The sequence below is a fragment of the Rousettus aegyptiacus genome, unplaced genomic scaffold (assembly GCF_014176215.1).
Source record: "Rousettus aegyptiacus isolate mRouAeg1 unplaced genomic scaffold, mRouAeg1.p scaffold_m13_p_7, whole genome shotgun sequence".
NCBI classification, from domain to species: domain Eukaryota; kingdom Metazoa; phylum Chordata; class Mammalia; order Chiroptera; family Pteropodidae; genus Rousettus; species Rousettus aegyptiacus.
Genome location: NW_023416310.1, coordinates 12,625,716 through 12,644,165, shown reverse-complemented (window position 1 = coordinate 12,644,165; position 18,450 = coordinate 12,625,716). Strand labels below are relative to the sequence as shown.

The window sequence follows — 18,450 nt, the reverse complement described above, 5'->3', positions numbered from 1 at the left end:
TTTGATCCATTTTGAGTTAATTTTTGCACATTATATAAGGTAAGTATTCAACTTCATTTTTTCCATTTCAAAGTTTTACCAAAACGTTATTTTAAAGTTATTAAAAAGTGCTTTCTACCCATATGCCTAACCTGCCACACCTCATCATTTTATCCCATCACTTAGCACAATGTTTATCAAACAGTGGGCAAATCAATTTTTATCTATGAATAAATTGGATGAATATTTAAAGAAGGGAGGAAAGGAAGAAAGGAGAGAAAAAGAAACAGACTGGAAATGGTGCAAGCATTCTAGCCTATGCTAATTGCCTAGTTCCCTGAACAGGTCTGCCCTGAGAGCAGCCCCTTACCCAGGTATACCCAGAACTGCACAGGCCCCGCTCCATTCTCAGTAGCCTGAACATCACAGAACCTCTTTAGAATTGAGAATCATTCTTGGGACCCTAAAATAAGTCATTCTTGGGTCATAGTTAAAGAGCTGGGTAGAACAGGTGCTGTTTTCCCACACGAAGGAGGGGGGAATTAGAGCAGGAATGCAGCTTTCCTCACTCCCCTCTTTTCTCGCCTTAAGATGCTTCTCTCCCCGGCCTCTTTCAATGGCTCAGACTCTGCAATATCCCATTTAAATGTGTGACCATTCATTTGGTCAACAAACCTCAACTGAGCTCTTAAGTGATATGATAGGCATGGGATATTGAGATGACTAGGATACTCTAGGAATCCCGTCTGCCAGGGAAAAAAGACAGATGATACAGTGTTACAAGTATAACAAGAGAGGTAGTTGGGTAGAATACAGAAGGAGCCTCATCCTTCTCGAGGAGCCTTTTTTGCATCAGTTATCAATTGCTGCATAACAAACTACTCCCAAATATTAGTGGTTTAAAACAACAATCATTTTATTTACGACCTATTTTATAGGTCAATAATTTGATGTGGGATTAGTCTGGCAGTTCTTCTGATCTCACCTGAGCTCATTCATGTGGCTGTAGTCAGGTGGCAAAGCATCAGTTTATTTTGGTTTATATTTTGTTGCTTTCCTAATTTCTTCAATGAATATCTAGTTCCTTTGATTTTTCATATTGCTTCTTTAATAGTGAACACATTTAACATTATTCTTTTATTTCTACATGGTTTATGATTCCTCTCCTTTCCTTTTAATTTCCTTTTTGAAATACACTTTGATCCAAGGGTTATCTCAGAAGGTGTTTCCCCCAAATAATTAAGGGATTTGGGGTGGAGGTCAAAAGATCTTTTTACTATTTATTTTTAATTGTATTGACATGAGATTTAGAAAACGTGACCCATAAAATCCTTGGTTTTTAAAATTTGCCAAGTTTTTCCTTTGGTGACAAGTACTTCATTAATTTGGTAAATGTTCCATGAACCTAAAACTATATATTCTATTTGCAGAGTTTATTATATCGAGTTTACTGGTTGCTTTACTCAATTCTTCTGTGTCCTCATTAATTTTTTTTCTATTACATCAGTCAAATTCTGAGAGAGATGTACTGAAGTCTTCCACCATGATTACATTTTTTACCCATTTATCCTTGAGTTTCTAGTTTAGCTGTTTGTTGTTTTATGCATTCAGGCTCATAATTATTACACCTTCTTTATAGATTCTATCCTTTTGAAGTCATCCGGCTATCTCTGAGTTTTCATAGAATTTATCTGTTTAAATTTACTGTAATAACTGATATATTTGACTTTATTCTTCCGTTTTATTATTAAACATTTTTGTTTTCTCTTTTTCCTTGCATTTCCTTTGCTGCCTTTATTAACTGGTCATCTTTTTTTCCTCTTATTAATTGGAAGTTCTCTAGTTCAAAATCAGATACATTTCTACTAAATATCAACTATTTCCCCCATTAGATGGTATCCCCTCTTCTTTTGAATGCTTTCCCCACCAAGGCACTCACCAAAAAAATCAGAACTTAAGCACCTTCAATTCCTAATTTTTCAGAGATAGTTTATTCAGTATATTTAGTACTTCATTATTATTTAGAATTTCCCTCAGAGTAATTTATTTTAAAAGTTCTTATTTAACACTTACATTACACATTCTCCTTCTATCCTTATCATCCATATTTTTTACCCCAATCATTTTTCATTCTATATTTTACAAACTTTGTTATTTACAACTGTTTCCTCTCCATCTGTTCTGGGACATTTGTTATTTCGTTAGAGTCTTTCCTCAAGTCTTGACAGATGGGTATCTGGGTGATGTGTCTCAGAATTCTTGCATATCCTCAAATATATATATTTTTGCCCTGACAAGTGCAAAACATTATCTGTCTCACTTGGGTGTATGAAAATTGAACTGCGCTCCTTTTCTCCCAGTCAGTAGGTGCTAGGCTACTCTCCTCTAACTTCCAGATTGTAGATAGAAACTTCATGCCATTTTGATTTTTTAAACTTTTGTAGATAACTTATTCTTTCCACCTGGAAATTTGTCAGAGCTAGGGATTTTACAAAACATAGGTATGTGCTTTTTCTCATCAACCCGTCTTTAAACACAGTGAACTATTTCAATTTGTAGAATCTGATATAGTTTAGGAAGTTTTTATTCTATTATTTAACTATTGAGTCTTCTTTATCCATTCCTTGTCCTCCTTCTACAAATCTTATTCGTCTCATAATAGAGTCTCTTGAATTTATTCTTCAAATCTCTTATCCTTTTAGACATTTCTATCTCTTTAGGCTCTTGCTCTGTTGCCTGAGATATTTCTTGACCTTAATTTTCTTAGCCACTAATTCAGGTCTCAACATTGACCATCTCCTTTAAAGCATCTACTGAATTGCTCGATTGAGAAATCTTTTTTTTATTATTATTCTAGAAATATTTTGGAGGGCACTGAATCTTTTTTTATTCAAGTTTTCATCTGTTTCCCCCAGTTGCTCTATTTTGCTGGGCACATATTCCATCCGTTCTGGCAGATCTTGATTCTGGCTTCTGGCTCGCATTAGATAAGTTATTTTCTTATTGTTGGAATACCCTAAATCACTGCTGCAGGCCCACAGATAGTGAAAGGGAACGTGGTCTCTGCCTTTGTAGGCTGGGGCTGTAAAATGTGGCAAGAGGACTTCCTGCTCTTTGGCCTCTCTGTACTTGCCCATTCTCAGCCCACTCATTAAGTTCCGTCTGAGCCTCTTGTGGACTAGAGTCCTGGCATACTCCTATGAGATAGTCACCTTCCTATAAATCTCTACAAGTCAAGCTTTTTCCTGGGGTCCACTATATTCCATTCCTTGTCTAGAAGCTCTGATATTCTTCTTCAGATGCTTATCCAGACCAAAGAGTGGATGAGAAGATGCCCTCTGGAGAGTCCTTGGAGGAGATGAATAACAGGGCCCCGAAGGATGGGTAGGTTTTCTCTAGACAGGAGGAAGAAAATGACCTTAAGTGTTAGACTACTGAGTTTGGACCTTATTCTTTAATTATCAGGGAGCCAGCAACAGAGGTTTCCTGTCCTCCCTAGGACATGGTCCTTCTGAGGCATTAGTCACCCACAAAAGTAGCAAGAAATATTTATCACAGAGGTTCCAGAAAAGGCCTCACATGGACCTTCTCTCTGAATACACTGGCTTCTGTTCCTTCCCTTGCAATGATGGTTTTGATATAGATGGCAAGAGGAAGAACGGTGACCGACAGGCATTTCTGTAAAACAGAAGACTTTATAAAAATGATTTGGGTAACCGTCTTGTAAGATGTAAATAAAAAGAAAAAGGGGGCTTTGCAAATAATAGAGACTGTTACACAGGAAGCTTGTTATGGTAAAAAGAACCCTGGACCAGGACCTAGGAGGTATAAGTTTTATTCCTGGCTCTGACACTCACTAGATATGTGTCCCTTAAAATAAAATCTTTTTATCTCTCAGTTCCTTTTAAGTAAAGTGTTTGAATATCAAGCGAACACACCTAGTAAAGGATACAGCACTACAAAAAGTGTACAGGTGCACACGTGTGTATCCCCCCCCCCCCCCAGGGATATCCGGCAAGGTCTGGAGACTTTTTGTACTGTCACGGCTGGAGGAGAGTGCTGCTGATATCCAGCGTTGCGGAGACGGGGATTCTATCAAACATCCCACAATGCACAGGGCAGTCTTTAACAGCAAAGAATTGTCTAGTCCAAAACGTCAATAGTGCCGAGAGGAAGAAACCTTGATGTAGCCTATTTATACAGCTTTTAACCAGTCTAAATTGCGTCGTTGGGCAGCATCTTCCAGAATCCGCTTCCTCATCACCAGGAAAGTCAGGAGTATAAGTTACAAGATCCCCAGGCCCGCTTTTACCTTCCCCCTCTTTTCCTATTGCTCCTCCTCTCTTTTCTCTCAGCAGCACCCCGGTTGCCCACGCTACTCAAGATGCCTGCCCACAGGAAGGGCAGGATGCCAGGCCTACCGCATAAATGGGCTCAAAGCCTGGCCTGATTGGGAAATGAACCGAGTCTGGGTCTAGTTCCCTAGAGAGAAGTAAGTTTTCTCTTCTTGCAGAGAGAGATGGAACAGCATTTCCTGCCAAACCAAGAGAAAAACTAGTTTCCCGAGGCTCAAAGGAAAAGGAAATCCGATTCGCTGTCACTAGCTTTAGACTTTAAAGTAGGAAGGAAGAAAAAGAGAGGGGAGGGTTGGTTCTGGTCAGCTCCACCCCTTGCTTTGTCCAGATTCCAGACGACTAGTAGTAAGTCGCGGCCAAGGCAGTCCCAAGGGCCCGCAGGGACCGCAACGCCACGCAGCGCCTCGGGGAGCAACCGAGTGGCCCGTCCCTGAATAGGTGAGTGAGTCACGCGGGCGCCAGGGACCCGGGCCGGCCGGGGCAATCCAACTCAGAGGGACTGGAATTTGCCTCACGCTTTTCAGTGTTTTCCTGCTCTGCTTCATCAAGCCCAGTCCGGCCGTGCCGACTTCTCCCAGTCCCCATCTGTGTCCTCCGTGTGTGGTCCGCCTGGAGGCGGCGGGGACCTCGGAGGACGGGGGCAGGGGCCAGGGGCCAGACCTTGCGGAGACCCACAGGGAGGTCGCTGGCCGGCAGGGGGCGCCGCAGCGTCAGCTTGGGCGCTGTGCGTCTCGAAGCAGCTCTGGCTCCCTCCCTTGCTGTGCCTTGTGTCCTCAGGGAGCATGTTAGCTGTGTACTTTGACCAGCCGGGAGGACCGGAAAACCTCTACCTGAAGGAGGTGGCCAAACCGAGCCCAGGAGAGGGGGAAGTCCTCCTGAGGGTGGCGGCCAGCGCCCTGAACCGGGCTGATTTACTCCAGGTATCCAGGGGTCAGGGCAGCTGCTGCGGCAGGGCGGGACTCCAGAGTCTACAACGAACATCCACCCAGACACATGAAGGGATGACCTAGGGCACTGCCTGTAACACTCGTCATGGTGTGTGTGCAGTGTGTGCTGGGAGTTCTTTAGTCTCCTTTGTGTACACAAAATACCGGAGTACTGTATTTGCAAAGCCGAATCCACCCTGAGTTAATCCGTAGTCCTCTCAGGTAAGAAGATAAGAAGGGATTTACCCTTTGTTGGGGGGCGGGGGGGTGCGCGCGTGTGCGCGCGTGTGCGCGCGTTAGGCCATGCTCTATCTCATTTACTCCTCTGGCAACCATGTTCACCATTTGTATTCCACAGATAAAGAAACGGGGAGTCGGACGAGTTAAGCAGCACATCCAAGACCACAACGCTAATAATGGGGGTGGGCGGTGGGTGGGGACCCGTGATTCAAACGGAGGTCTCTGTGGCTCCAGAGTCTGCACTGGGCCGGCGGTAGGGAGGCAGGACTCCTAATTTTATTCTGTCTGCTATTTGAAGAGCTAACCTGGACCAGCTGAGTTAGTTGAGGTGCATGAGAAATCACACCAGAATCACCTGGGGCACTTTTTCAAAATAAACATGACCTGGACCAAAGCATGTAGTTTGAAAAAGCCCTTTAAATGGTTATCATGCATATTCCTAGTTCAGTCCCTCTGGTCTAAAGGCCTGGATTTGGCTCCTGAGGATTGTGATGGGTGAGTACAGAGCCTGGCACTTGATAGATGTGAACTATCATTAAGGAGTCCATGATTCTGTTCTTAGTCCTGCTACTAATTTACTTTGCGACCTTGGACAAGGCATTTCCCTGCCCAGACCTGTTTCTCCATTTGTAAAATAAGGGGTTTGGATGAGGGAAATAGCGCAGGACCTTACTCGTTACAATGCCCACTGATTATACGACCTACCATCTCTATTTATAGGAAACAAATCACCTCTTCTCTCTCTTTCCCTGACTTAAAAAACCTGACTTAATCGTAAATTTTTTGTCAGAAAAAAAGGACTGTTGGAAGAGGGGCAGAGATGGTGACACAGATTTCTTGTCACACTCACCACTTAGTGTACTGCTCTCTCTGCAGAGACAAGGCCGATATGCCCCACCCCCAGGAGCCAGCAGCATTTTGGGACTCGAGGCGTCTGGACACGTGGCAGAGGTGGGGCCTGGCTGCCACGGGCGCTGGAAGATCGGGGACGTAGCCATGGCTCTGCTGTCCGGCGGGGGTCAGGCTCAATATGTTACTGTACCCGAAGGGCTCCTCCTGCCCATCCCAGCAGGACTGACTCTGCCCCAGGCTGCCGCCATCCCAGAGGCCTGGCTCACTGCCTTCCAGCTGTTATATCTCTTGGGTGAGGTGTTCCCCTCCTCCCGCCCCCATGCTCATTCCATGCAATGTGGCTCAATTCCTTCCTAAGCTACCTCAAAACCCAGTAGTCCTCCAGGACATCTTTGTCCTGGCCACTGAGCCACACCCAACCCCAGGACCTCACCCTACTGTACCACCAGTAGTGTAAGGTCTTCATTCCATGTTAGCAATGGCTTGATGTTGACACTGAAAATCATGGTTATCGCAAGGCCTGGAAAGTACTGGCTAGAAGGCTTGTGCGCATCAGAACACTGTAGGTCCACCAGTTGTCCCAGCTTCTCAAAGTCATGCTGAGCTTTCCTCTGGGAGCCCTAGGGCAACACATGGGGCCATATTCAACCAACTCTTTTATTCCTCCCCAAGCCCAGTGAGGCCAGCCAAAAGTCATGTGAGGGAGCCTAAGAAGATTAGGTCCTTGCCTTTATGGAGCTTGGTGTAACCACTGAGTTCGGAAGGGTGGCCCTGTCTCTAACTACAATAGAAGCTCAATATGGGAAAAGTTGGTATGGACAAAGGCGGTCAGAGAAGGCTTTCTAGAAGAGGACTTGAAGGGTGGGTGGAGTTAGGATGAATAGAAGGCTGGCCACAAAGGCCTAAGAGGGAGCATCTTTTTCTTAGTGAGAAAGAAAGATGAGGTTGGCTGCTCTGCTCAGACGTGAAGGATGACAGTTATCATTTGTGAAAAACGAGGTTGGGACTAGATTGTGGTGGCCTTGAATAGCAGGCTGTCTGGACTTGATACAAAAGCCAATCGAGAGCCACATTATATGTTGAGGAGGAAAATGATATAATGAAAGCTCCATTTTAGGAGAAGGATCCTAGTGGCTGTGTGGTGCCTGGATTAGTAAGACCAGCTGAAGGCCAGTTTCAGACTGGAGGGACTAGCTTATGGTGGTGACAGTGGGAATGGTGGCTATTCTTACTTATTCATATATAGGCCAGAAATGTGCATTTTGGCATTATTTCATAGGTAAAACAGAGATAACAGATGTGGCCGCTAGTAATTCTGTTTCAAAAATGTGTTCCCCACTTTGACCAGAGGCAATAAGACAAAGAAGAACTGTCAATATGTTCTCTTAAGAGAGCAAGCGATTTGACATTTGTGGCCCCTGGGCCAGGTGATCATGGTAGAATATACCAACATGGAGAATGTGTAGTACTTGAAAAGTGACTGGTTCCTATCCTTTCTTTCATAGGAAATGTTCAGGCTGGAGACTCTGTACTAATCCATGCAGGATCCAGTGGGGTAGGCACAGCTGCCATTCAACTCACCCAGATGGCTGGAGCTATTCCTCTGGTCACAGCTGGCTCCCAGCACAAGCTTCAGATGGCAGAAAAACTTGGAGCAGCTGCTGGATTCAATTACAAAGAAGAGGATTTTTCTGAAGCAACACTGAAATTCACCAAAGGTAAACAACAACTTATGCAGCTCAGCAGGAATTTCAGAGATGATTAAGTAAAATCTTGGCAGCCTCAAGATTACCAATGCTCTAAATCTGTCTTACCTCTGCTAAATGTACAACAGCTGACCTGGCCAAATTCTAGTACTCTGGCTTTTGATCTTCGGAGACAGGTAGGCAGTGTTAGGACTAAGATGGTTTCCATGTGTATTGTAATATGATTCATACACATTTTTCTTTAAATCTTTTTTTATTCATACACATTTTAGAAACTGGATAATCACACAGAGTTGGCCGGGAATTATGCAGGACCTCTTATTCCCAACTAGCCAGTCCACACTGAGTTAACAGGAGACATGGGGCAGAGATCATTTTGGAGCTGGACATAGTAGGGTTGGGGTGGTAGTTTCCTAAATGGATGAGCCCCTGTATTCCAAAGCCCAATCTGAATATTATTGGCTCCCTTTCCATTTTTCCGCATGAGTAGAAAAGGAGAGATGAAACCAAAACTAACAAAGCTACAATTCAAACAATCCAGTGCAAACACTTCATAACTTGAATGTAAACTACCAGCCTACCCTGTAGCGTGGGGTGGACCTCCCCTGTCCTCACTCATACAGGTGCCAGTGGGTTCTCTACTAATGTGAGGGTCAAGGAAGATACCAGATCATAGTGTTGCCTCATTTTCCTCATGCTGTGGCTAGAGATCATGAAAGATGAACTGTATTACACATACATGTATGGTAGGGTTCAGCTACCTAGACTCCATTTACAATGTTTCTATGAACAATGTTTCTAGTTCCAATCTATAGATTTACCACTTGTACCTGTATTTATTTATACCCATATATCTACAAAATCTTATTTTGCACCAAGCTTTCTGTGTCTGAAGTATCACAAATTGTGTTTCATGTGGAAGGTGCTGGAGTCAACCTTATTCTAGATTGCATAGGAGGATCATACTGGGAGAAAAACGTCAACTGCCTGGCTCTTGATGGTCGCTGGGTTCTCTATGGTTTGATGGGAGGAGCTGATGTCAATGGGCCTCTGTTTTCAAAGCTACTTTCTAAACGAGGAAGTCTGATCACCAGTTTGCTGAGATCTAGGGAGAAAAAGGTGAGTGATGAACGAAAACTATTACCCAGAAAAGTGTGATTCATTCCCATAACCCCAAAGAAGGGAAGATCTGTCACATCTTAAGTTAGGGAGCCTGTGTAGAAACCTGCCCTCCTGGATAGTTAACTCAGTTTCACAGAACTAATTAAAATTGGTCTATAGAAGCCCCAAATCTTAGAAAAAGGGTAGCTAACAACTATGAGACCCAGGGAGTCTTTCTAACAGAATGAACAAAGCAGTGACCGTATTAGGAAATACTTCTAACAGTTCCAAGACTTTGTTTTGAAATGCAGGAGGACTCTTCTCACTATGCTAAGAAAGCCTCTTATTATTCAACCTGAAATCTTCTCCGTGTAGCATTCTAGCTTTGAGAATGTTTCCCAGTACAGGGGTTCACACCTGCTGGGGGAAAGCAGACCTTAAGCATGCCTTTTGAACTGAGCCTACATGATACTTGCTTCAGATGCTTCAGATGCGTACACATTTGAGAGAGAACCCAAGGGCTAAGCAGGATGGGGAGTAGCGAGGTAAGGCCTTGTCTAGGCTGATGGTCTCCTTTTCCTTATCTTAGTACAAGGAAATGCTGGTGAAGGCTTTCACGGAACAAATTCTGCCCCACTTCTCCACGGAGGGTCCCCAACATCTGACGCCGGTTCTGGACAGAGTCTACCCTGTGACTGAAATCCGAGAGGCCCATGAATACATGGAGACTAACAAGAACGTGGGCAAAATCGTCCTAGAGTTGCCCCAGTGAAGGAGAGGCCAGTACAGGTCACGGCTACCTCAGCTCTTCCCAGAGTAAACTTGTTGAAAATTCACTAAGTAGGCAAGACAGCGGCTGCTACTGCAGGCCTGTCTGTAACCCACTGGCCCTCCCCCGACCTCTCAACTGATCGTGTAAAGTCGGTCTAAGGAAATAAAGAGCGTGCACTCAAAGGGCGGCCGGCTTATTATGCGCGGCCCCAGCGCACTGGCTGAGACCGCGCGGCGGGAACGACGTGGGAGTCGCGACCCGCGTCGCGGCGGGGATTACAGGAAAGCCGGATCGGCAGATGCTCAGCCTTCAGAGGCTACGCCAGGGTTCCGGGTGCGAAGGCAGAATGCTGTAGGGTCCGCCTGGCGAACTGCCGGAGCCCAGGCTCCCAGACGCGGACCCCGCACACGCGGGACGCACGTCGCTGCAAACGAACCCACACCAGGGCCCGCCCCCTTCCCGGACCTACCTGAGAGCGGCCCGCCCCCTTCGTCCAGCTTCCCCCACTCAGGACCGCCCCCAACCGGAACACCGCCCCTTCTAAACCCAGGCCCCGCCCCTTTCGGTCCAGAGCCCGGAAGCATCGGGGACGCTCGCCTTTCAACCTTCCGGCGTCTTAACTAGGGCTGGTTTGGCTTCGGAGTCTTTTGGGGAAGGGAGATACGTCATCACGTGTCGACGTGAAATAACGTGCGTTTTTTTTCGGCGTTATCCCAGCTTCCGGCGGATGCTGGATGTTGTTGTCCTACCTTTGACGCCGTGGTGCCCTCGAAGCTGAGCGAGCTCCGGCCGAGTGCGCAGAAATTCTAGCGTTTGCTGTGGTAACCTCATCACCCCGCCAGGATGGCGATGCAAGCGGCCAAGCGGGCGAACGTGAGTATCGGAGACTTCTCCCGAGGGGAAGGACTTTGCTGGCCTTTCTCAGCGGCGTGGATCAGAGCATTCTTGGCCCTCTTCTGTCGCCAGGGCGGGGAAGCCTAGACGTTACTGAAATGTCAGATTTCATCCTGGCCCGGTCCTTAGGAATATGCTCCTGAGTCACATTTCCGCCCCAACCCCTTTTGAGTTTCTTCAGTCTCTTATCCTAGTGTCAGGGATAGTGTTAACCTTACAGCCTTTGTTGCTTCACCTGCATCTAGAACCTGGCTTCAGGATCTTCTCAGCCAAAAAGTCAGTAGCACAGATGAGTCCCGAATAAGTAACGGTCAACAGGCAACTAGAGCCTGGGAGTCTTTACATCCTGGAGCTTTTTGGATGCTTCTTTAATGTTTTCCAGCAATATTTTTGAGCACCTATATGTAGCAGTCTTGTGAATAGGAGATCAGTTAATCAATTATGTTTATTGAACACCTGCTATGTACCAGACACTAGTCTAGGTATTGGAGATACAGCAAGTATGAGTAAAAAAAAATAAAAAATAAAAAAAAGCTCCTACTGCTTACATCCTTATGTTAGTGGGGTGTTATAGAAACCTAAAAAACGTCGTCTTAAGAAAGAGAGTAGTCAACTCTAAGATGCTGAGATGAAGATATAGTAAGGTGAAGACAGATAATTGGACATGGAGAGATGGAGGATTTTGGTAACCTCGATGATATTTCAGTGGATGAAAACTTGGTTGTGGTGGGATGAAAAAAGGGTGGAAGTTAAAATAGAGTTCTTTTCACAAGTTTTCACGTAAACAGGAAGAAGAGAAATTGGATAGTAATCGACTTCTTTCTTTTTTAAGATATGGGATGTATTTGTATCCCAGTGAGAACGATCCAATAAGTGGGGAAAAAATTGATGATGTAAGAGAAAAATGGGTTAAATTCAGGAGGGGTTTAGGATTGGCATAGTACTGAGTGGGAAAGTGATCGTATCTGTTTCCTCCAATATATAAGAGCCAAGGTCATCTCTTAGGAGAGACAGAAAAGAGATTACAGCCCAACTCAGGTGTTAGAGGGAGTGGTTGTGATAAGATATGAGATGAAAAGAGAAAGTGTGATATAGTGTCTTGCAGAGGGAGAAAGAAAATTTGCTAGAGAAGTATACAGTGATTGTCTGACAGTGTTGATCATCTATTTAAATTTATCCTTGAAAAAAAAATTGATCCTTGAATCTTAAAGTCTGAAATTTTATTGTACTTAATTTGTTTACCATTTGTCACCACTGCTAATTCGAAGGCATGGAATAAATATCTTATACTTCCATACGTAACAACACTTAGTGTAATGTCTGAAATAATTCTCAGTAATAAATAATTATTAAACAAATTAATGTCTGTTATGTAACTGTGTTACTAAGGAACACAACTGAAATCTGGTGAGAGAGACCTATCTGAAAGTCGTCAACTCAACGTGTAAAGTGAGTGTGGTTAAGAGACCAAAGAGTATTGAGTTAAGGGGAGCATCCAAAGGGGCAAAAAAAAAGAAATCTCAAGATAAAACTCAGGAAGAGCATATTTTAATGGCAAAGAAGACTGAGAAGAACTAGCCTGAGAGTTGGGAGAAAGCCAAGGAAATAGTGTCAGGAATAGTGAAGAAGGTTCAACAGTGTCAGAGGTTCAGAGTTAAGTTTGATGAGTATTGAACACGGCAAATAAAAGATCTTAGTGTGTAAAAGCACTTTGTCATCAGAGTGCTGAGGTCAAAGCTAGACTGGTAGATTGGTGTCAGTGAAGTAAAGAATATGAGGCCGTGAGTACAGACTTCCTCTTTCCAGTGGCTTGACTGAAAGAAAAGAAAGCAAGAAAGGATACACAGCTGATAAGGAAAGGCAGAAACCTTGTGTTTGTTCCTTCACCATATAATCCTAGTACTTCCTAGTCTGGTGTATACGTAAAGAAGTGCTTAGTCAATGTTTGTTGAATTAATGAAAAGGGATCCAGATAAGTATCTTGTTTTGTGTAGTAATTGGCAGTACATAAGCAAGTGCTGAGCAACCTGAGGAATAAAAGAAACCAATATTGAAGGAATGGCTGTAAATATAAAAGAGAGAAGAAATCATTGATATAACAAGTTCCTGAAGAGACCAGAGAGTTTTATTGTCTAGCAAACAGGAACAGTTCCCTTTATTCTTTTCCACACATGCCTGAAGCATTGAAGACTTTTTAATGAAATTCGAAATCCTTGTTTTAAATGTAGTAATTGAAAGCCTGGGTTTTGTAGTAGCCCCTTATTAGTTCTTGTTAATAAAACCCTAAAACCAGTGCCTAGTTGGTTTTCCAATAGCATGCCATTTTTCATAATATTCGAATATAATTCTTATTCTTGGGTTTTTTATTATGAGAATTTTTTAAACTGTAGCACTCTTTCTGTTGATTATAATGACATCATATACTTCTCATTTCAGATTCGCCTTCCACCTGAAGTAAATCGGATTTTGTATATAAGAAATTTGCCCTACAAAATCACAGCTGAAGAAATGTATGATATATTTGGGAAATATGGACCTATTCGTCAAATCAGAGTGTGAGTCTTACTGAGACTTTTGTAATGTCATTTCAAGAAAATGTGCAATCTTTAATCTTGGAATTATAGCCAACAGCAAGGCCTGAGAGCCTAGAGACTAATAGATTGAAATTAGAGAGATGAGATTTTTTTTCTTGTAAGGGAAAAATAACTACTGAGATCCTCATGACCTTCAGTGAGAGCCAGGTCGTTGCGAAATTAGAGAAAGCATGAAGTAGAAATGAAAGGTTTGAAGGGATTGGGTGGGAAGAAAAAGAACTAATATTTATTGTATATTTTTTAGTTGTAAAATACTATGTTTTTTATATGTATTAACTCTAATTTTCTGAAAAGCCTTCACTCTCTTCTGACCCCAGAATTTCTGAATTAACAAAGTAAAGTGATATAAAAGTAACTGATTCTTTTTCAACTGGTACTTTCTATGGAAAATTTAAAAGTATAGGGAAAAATAATCAGAACATAAATTCATGTTTTAATCTAAAATCCAAATTTAAATCGAAGGGACGATACCTTTAATGTTTATTGAACACCTACTAAATGACATTCGTTGTAATAAGTGCTTTTATTTGCATCACTATCATTCAGCCCTGTGTGGAGGTGGTACTATGTCTGTTTTACAGGTGAGACCTTCAAGGCCCAGAGAGTAGAAGTACCTTTCTAGCTGTACACAGCTATTTGGTGATAAAATCTTCTGGTTCTAAATTGAATCTCTACAGTACACAGTACCACAGTTGCTCTCTAACTAGTACAAATGGGCCAATTACCTAAAAGTCCACCTGAAAGGATTTCCAAGGTTTTTATTTTTAGTTGGAACATCTTTTTTTTTTTTTTAATAAATTTTCTTTTATGACCTGAGTGCTCTTTCTTGGCTTTTAGAACTCTGTGAGATATTGAGGACTCTTCTCTTAAATGATCACTACCCCTGTAGGAAGTGACCCAAGAGCAAGAAATATGTCATCATTGTCTATGGCCATGCCACCCTGAACACACCCAATCTCGTCTGATCTTGGAAGCTAAGCAGGGTCAGGCCTGGTTAATACTTGGGTGGGAGACCACATAGGAAGATCGGGTACTGTAGGCATGAAAAAAAGAAAGAAAGGAAAAAAGAAAGAAATGTGATATCATTGGTACTCAAATGGGGATGGAAATGAAGTGTAGACCAGCTATTCTTTTTAGGAAGTCTCAATCCTTTGAGTATTTGATAAAAGCTTCGGACCCTTTCTGGAGAATAACAACACATAATATTTTGCATATGATTTTAGTGGGTACCTGGGACTCTAGGTTAAGAAACCGTGCTCTAGACATAGAAGAATGGTATACAGAAGACCCCCTGACTTGGAGATCAGGAGATAGGATTCTGCTTTAGGCCCTGTTACTATCCTTGCGTCCTTGGACAGTTTGCCTGCCTTTTTTGGTTTCTGTTTATTCGCATAAAATAATCTGAGTGGATGGTGGCTTTCAGCTTTTAACATGGAGGCAGCATGATAAATTTATTGAATTGGTTGTAAGACTGTGGTTCAAATACTAACTAGGTACTTGGTAATCATGTGAAAGCAAAATATTTAACCCCTCTGAGCCTCAATTATGTGTGAAATACAATTTCTCTAACCTGCTCTTTTAAAAGAATTACAGCGAGGATCTAATTAGGTAGGGCCTGTGACAGCACTTTGCCGTTGTGTATTTCCTTCCCAGCGTGCAGGAGCCACCCTTCTCTCTGCTCCCATAGCACCTTCTATGAACATCTCTTCTTACTTAACACATGGTTTTGCTGTTGTCTGTGTACTCACTCGTCTCTCCTGCCAGCCTCCAAGCTCCTCCAGAGCGGTATCACATAATCCTTTCATTTTGTGTTGACAACTCTTGTTGTGCCTGATACATGTTAACCATCCAGTATATATAAATAAGTGAATAATATACAAAACAGTAGTGTGGCTGTGATTAATTGATGAAGGCATTAAAAAATTCATTCATAGTATACAATCAAGAGATGCTTACATCAGCAAAGTTAGAAAAATTTGGTGTGCAGGACCTTGGGTCTGAATTATAGATTGAGAAACATGTTTTTCTGTCCCATAGCTGTGCTAATGCTTTATGGCATACTTGGCACCTAGCACCAAACTTCCCAGTTTACCCAGGACCCAGGGGTTTTCTGGGATGTGGACTTTTCAGTACTGAAACCTGGACAGTCTTGGGAAAACTGGGATGAATGGTCACCTTATCTGGCATGTAGCATACATTTGGTGCTTTGAACTTTTTAAAGCCTTTTCATGCTTGTTACCTCCTGATCATTAAAACCACATGTGTGGGCAGGTGATCGAGTCCGATGTCATTATTTGACACATGAAGCAACTGAAGCTCGGAGAGCTCAAGTTACATGATTAGGTTTCCTTATTCCTGCTTAGCTTTTACCACCAATCAAGAAAATAATGTTGGCTCAGTGCCTAACATATAGTAGCCACCAAGTACATGCTTTGAAAAATTAAAATTATATGTGGTTCTCAAGATAATGGGTTGATAATTAAGGCTGAGACACTTGAGATGAAGGCACTTTAACATGGCATTAGTGACTATCCTTAGTCTTTGTAAGAAGATGTAAGAGGAGATGGTTTCGTTTTCTTTCATTAGCTTCTTGAAGGGACATGTGACAGAAAGTGATCGCTACCCTTCAAATGCTTGTTACCACTGGTGGTCACTTAGCACCGTGGGAATAAAATGAAATGTAAAACATTTGCCTTTGAGAAACATAAAATCTTAAAATTTTTTAGTTTGTCCAAAGGAAGAATTAGATGGACTTTTGGGGGAAATCTTTGGGGCAATGTTTTTTCCTTTGGGCAGTCCCCAGTTTTTATACTTGATGCATTCTTGAAAACAATTAAGTCAAAAGTCCTAAAGTTGTTAGACTTCTGAGAGAGTAGAGAGTATTATAAAATCACTCATCAGGCCCAGGCAGCCTGACAAAGCGAGCACATTCAGTGCACTGGCACTCTCCAGCGCCCCTGCACTCTAAACCTGTCCCATCCCCTTTACAGGAAGCACAGATCAGATCTAGGCAGGTCCTCCCCTTCCCATGGCCCGCTCCCTTTCTTTGACCCTGTGCAGGAACTGTGGCAGACCTTATTCCTCAGTTGCACTGAGTGGCTTGGACACAGACAGAGGCAAAGAGTCCATCTTTATCACACTGGAGGATAAACTGAGTAGGATTTCTGTCCACTGTCCTCACTAACAAGCACATGACCATCTGCTGCCTGCAGTGTGTTGTTCCTCACACTTCCCTACCTCCTTCTCTGACAGAAGCTGATGAGGTGAGGAGAGGAGGTGGCAGGGAACAGCTACATGAGAAGCAACATTATATCCCTGCGCAAAGTCCAGCTTCCACTTCCAGCTGCCTTCCAGCCTTCTGCTCTGGCTCACAGATAACCCCACGCATGAGCATACTTCCACTCCAAAATCTGCAGGAGCCCAGCCCTTTCCCCCAGCCAAAGGGGATTATTAATGTATGACAGTGCAGATTGTATTAAAAATTAAAAATGAATGTAAGGGGCTGACTATGTTGCAGTCTAAAAATATAAAGAATTTATAAGAAAAGTAGAAGAAACAACATTATGTTGGGGGACATCCTTTTCTGGTCATAAAGGCTGATAGTTGACTGTTTTCTTATATGTATAACTCCATTTAGAATTTTGCCATCTTCTTAGTAGGAGCTTTCCTCCCAGCCACCCCAGTTCCCCCCACCCCCCGACAACAAAATAAGTTTTATTTTCATAGATTTGATAAACCTTAATAAAATATTGCCCAGAAATGTATTTCCTACATTGATGGAGATCATTTTATCTTTAAGAATTAACACTAATTAAATTAGGGTGGAGGAATCTAAATCTTTAGAAATAAGGGACTAATTTCCAGGTGATAGTGTGGTAAAAAAGTATTGGTTCTGTTGCATAAATGCACAGTAAAAACAAAAACAAAAACACTCTAGGCTTTTTGAGCCATGCTTCTCTTGCTCAAGCCCACTTCCATGTTTAGAAGTGTACTTTCCCTTCTAATAAAGCTTTTCTTTTCTGCTGTAAAAAATGAATGAATGAGCCGTTTTAATAGGAACCATCAACCTTCAGTATTGTACTTTCCAGAAAGACCGAAAATTGGTTCTTATTATGAAAATAGGAGAGACTGGAACATGAAGACTGACAAAATTTCAAACTAGTGCTTTGCTGTTTGCTTTTGTAGCTATATTAGTATTCTTAATGTAACAGTAAGTTTAAACTATAGCTATTTTACTTAAAAACAAAAATTACCTAATTCAAGAAATCGCAGGCTTATCCAACATCCCTATCTATAATGTTTATTTCCTCTAATGGTTAATGTGTACTTAATTACATCTGATTCAACTCTGCAGGGGGAATACACCTGAAACTAGAGGAACAGCTTATGTGGTCTATGAAGACATCTTTGATGCCAAGAATGCTTGTGATCACCTGTCAGGATTCAATGTTTGTAACAGATACCTTGTGGTTTTGTACTATAATGCCAACAGGGTAAGTATAGCCCTGGTTCGCATGGCGTGGGTTGCACATGTAAGAATTGGTGCAGAGCTGCATGGTTAGGGGAGATATGTACTCTTGAGTTCTTTTCTGGTTAATGCTAATACATTTGACTGCAGATTGGTAACTGTTGCCTTTGGTGCTTATCATACTTTCAGGCATTTCAGAAGATGGACACAAAGAAAAAGGAAGAACAGTTGAAGCTTCTCAAGGAGAAATATGGCATCAACACAGATCCACCAAAGTAAACATTTTCTGTTTTCATTTTGGACTGAAACCCATGAATCACCACCACCCACCCCGTTTTTCAGTTTTTAATTAATATTGAGTACTGTGATTTCTTATTAGAAACGCAAAATGTCCTGCTTCAAACTTTGATACATGTTAGAATGTGTTATGTTAGTAAACTGGTATCTTTTTGTAAAACATATCAGTGTTTTCTCTTGGACTTTCGTCTCCTGTTTGATACCAGGAAAAAAAAAAAAAACCCAGCATTTGAAACTTATCAAGAATTGTCTGGTGGTCCCTGAGC

The 18,450-nt window shown here is 42.5% G+C and overlaps 2 protein-coding genes and 1 pseudogene across 2 annotated transcripts; all 3 read left to right on the top strand.

Moving 5' to 3' along the window:
• Positions 1 to 4,440: 4,440 nt before the first annotated feature.
• Positions 4,441 to 10,113, top strand: TP53I3 (tumor protein p53 inducible protein 3). Its single transcript, XM_016121766.2, has 6 exons — positions 4,441 to 4,772; positions 5,112 to 5,254; positions 6,377 to 6,644; positions 7,858 to 8,070; positions 8,981 to 9,177; positions 9,749 to 10,113. Exons 2-6 carry the CDS (start codon positions 5,117 to 5,119, stop codon positions 9,929 to 9,931), a joined length of 999 nt encoding a protein of 332 aa, XP_015977252.2. The 5' UTR covers positions 4,441 to 4,772; positions 5,112 to 5,116; the 3' UTR covers positions 9,932 to 10,113.
• A 529-nt stretch (positions 10,114 to 10,642) lies between these two features.
• Positions 10,643 to 18,366, top strand: SF3B6 (splicing factor 3b subunit 6). Its single transcript, XM_016121767.2, has 4 exons — positions 10,643 to 10,804; positions 13,262 to 13,380; positions 17,774 to 17,912; positions 18,077 to 18,366. Exons 1-4 carry the CDS (start codon positions 10,775 to 10,777, stop codon positions 18,164 to 18,166), a joined length of 378 nt encoding a protein of 125 aa, XP_015977253.1. The 5' UTR covers positions 10,643 to 10,774; the 3' UTR covers positions 18,167 to 18,366.
• LOC118605809 lies at positions 14,343 to 14,461 on the top strand (annotated as a pseudogene).
• Positions 18,367 to 18,450: the final 84 nt, after the last annotated feature.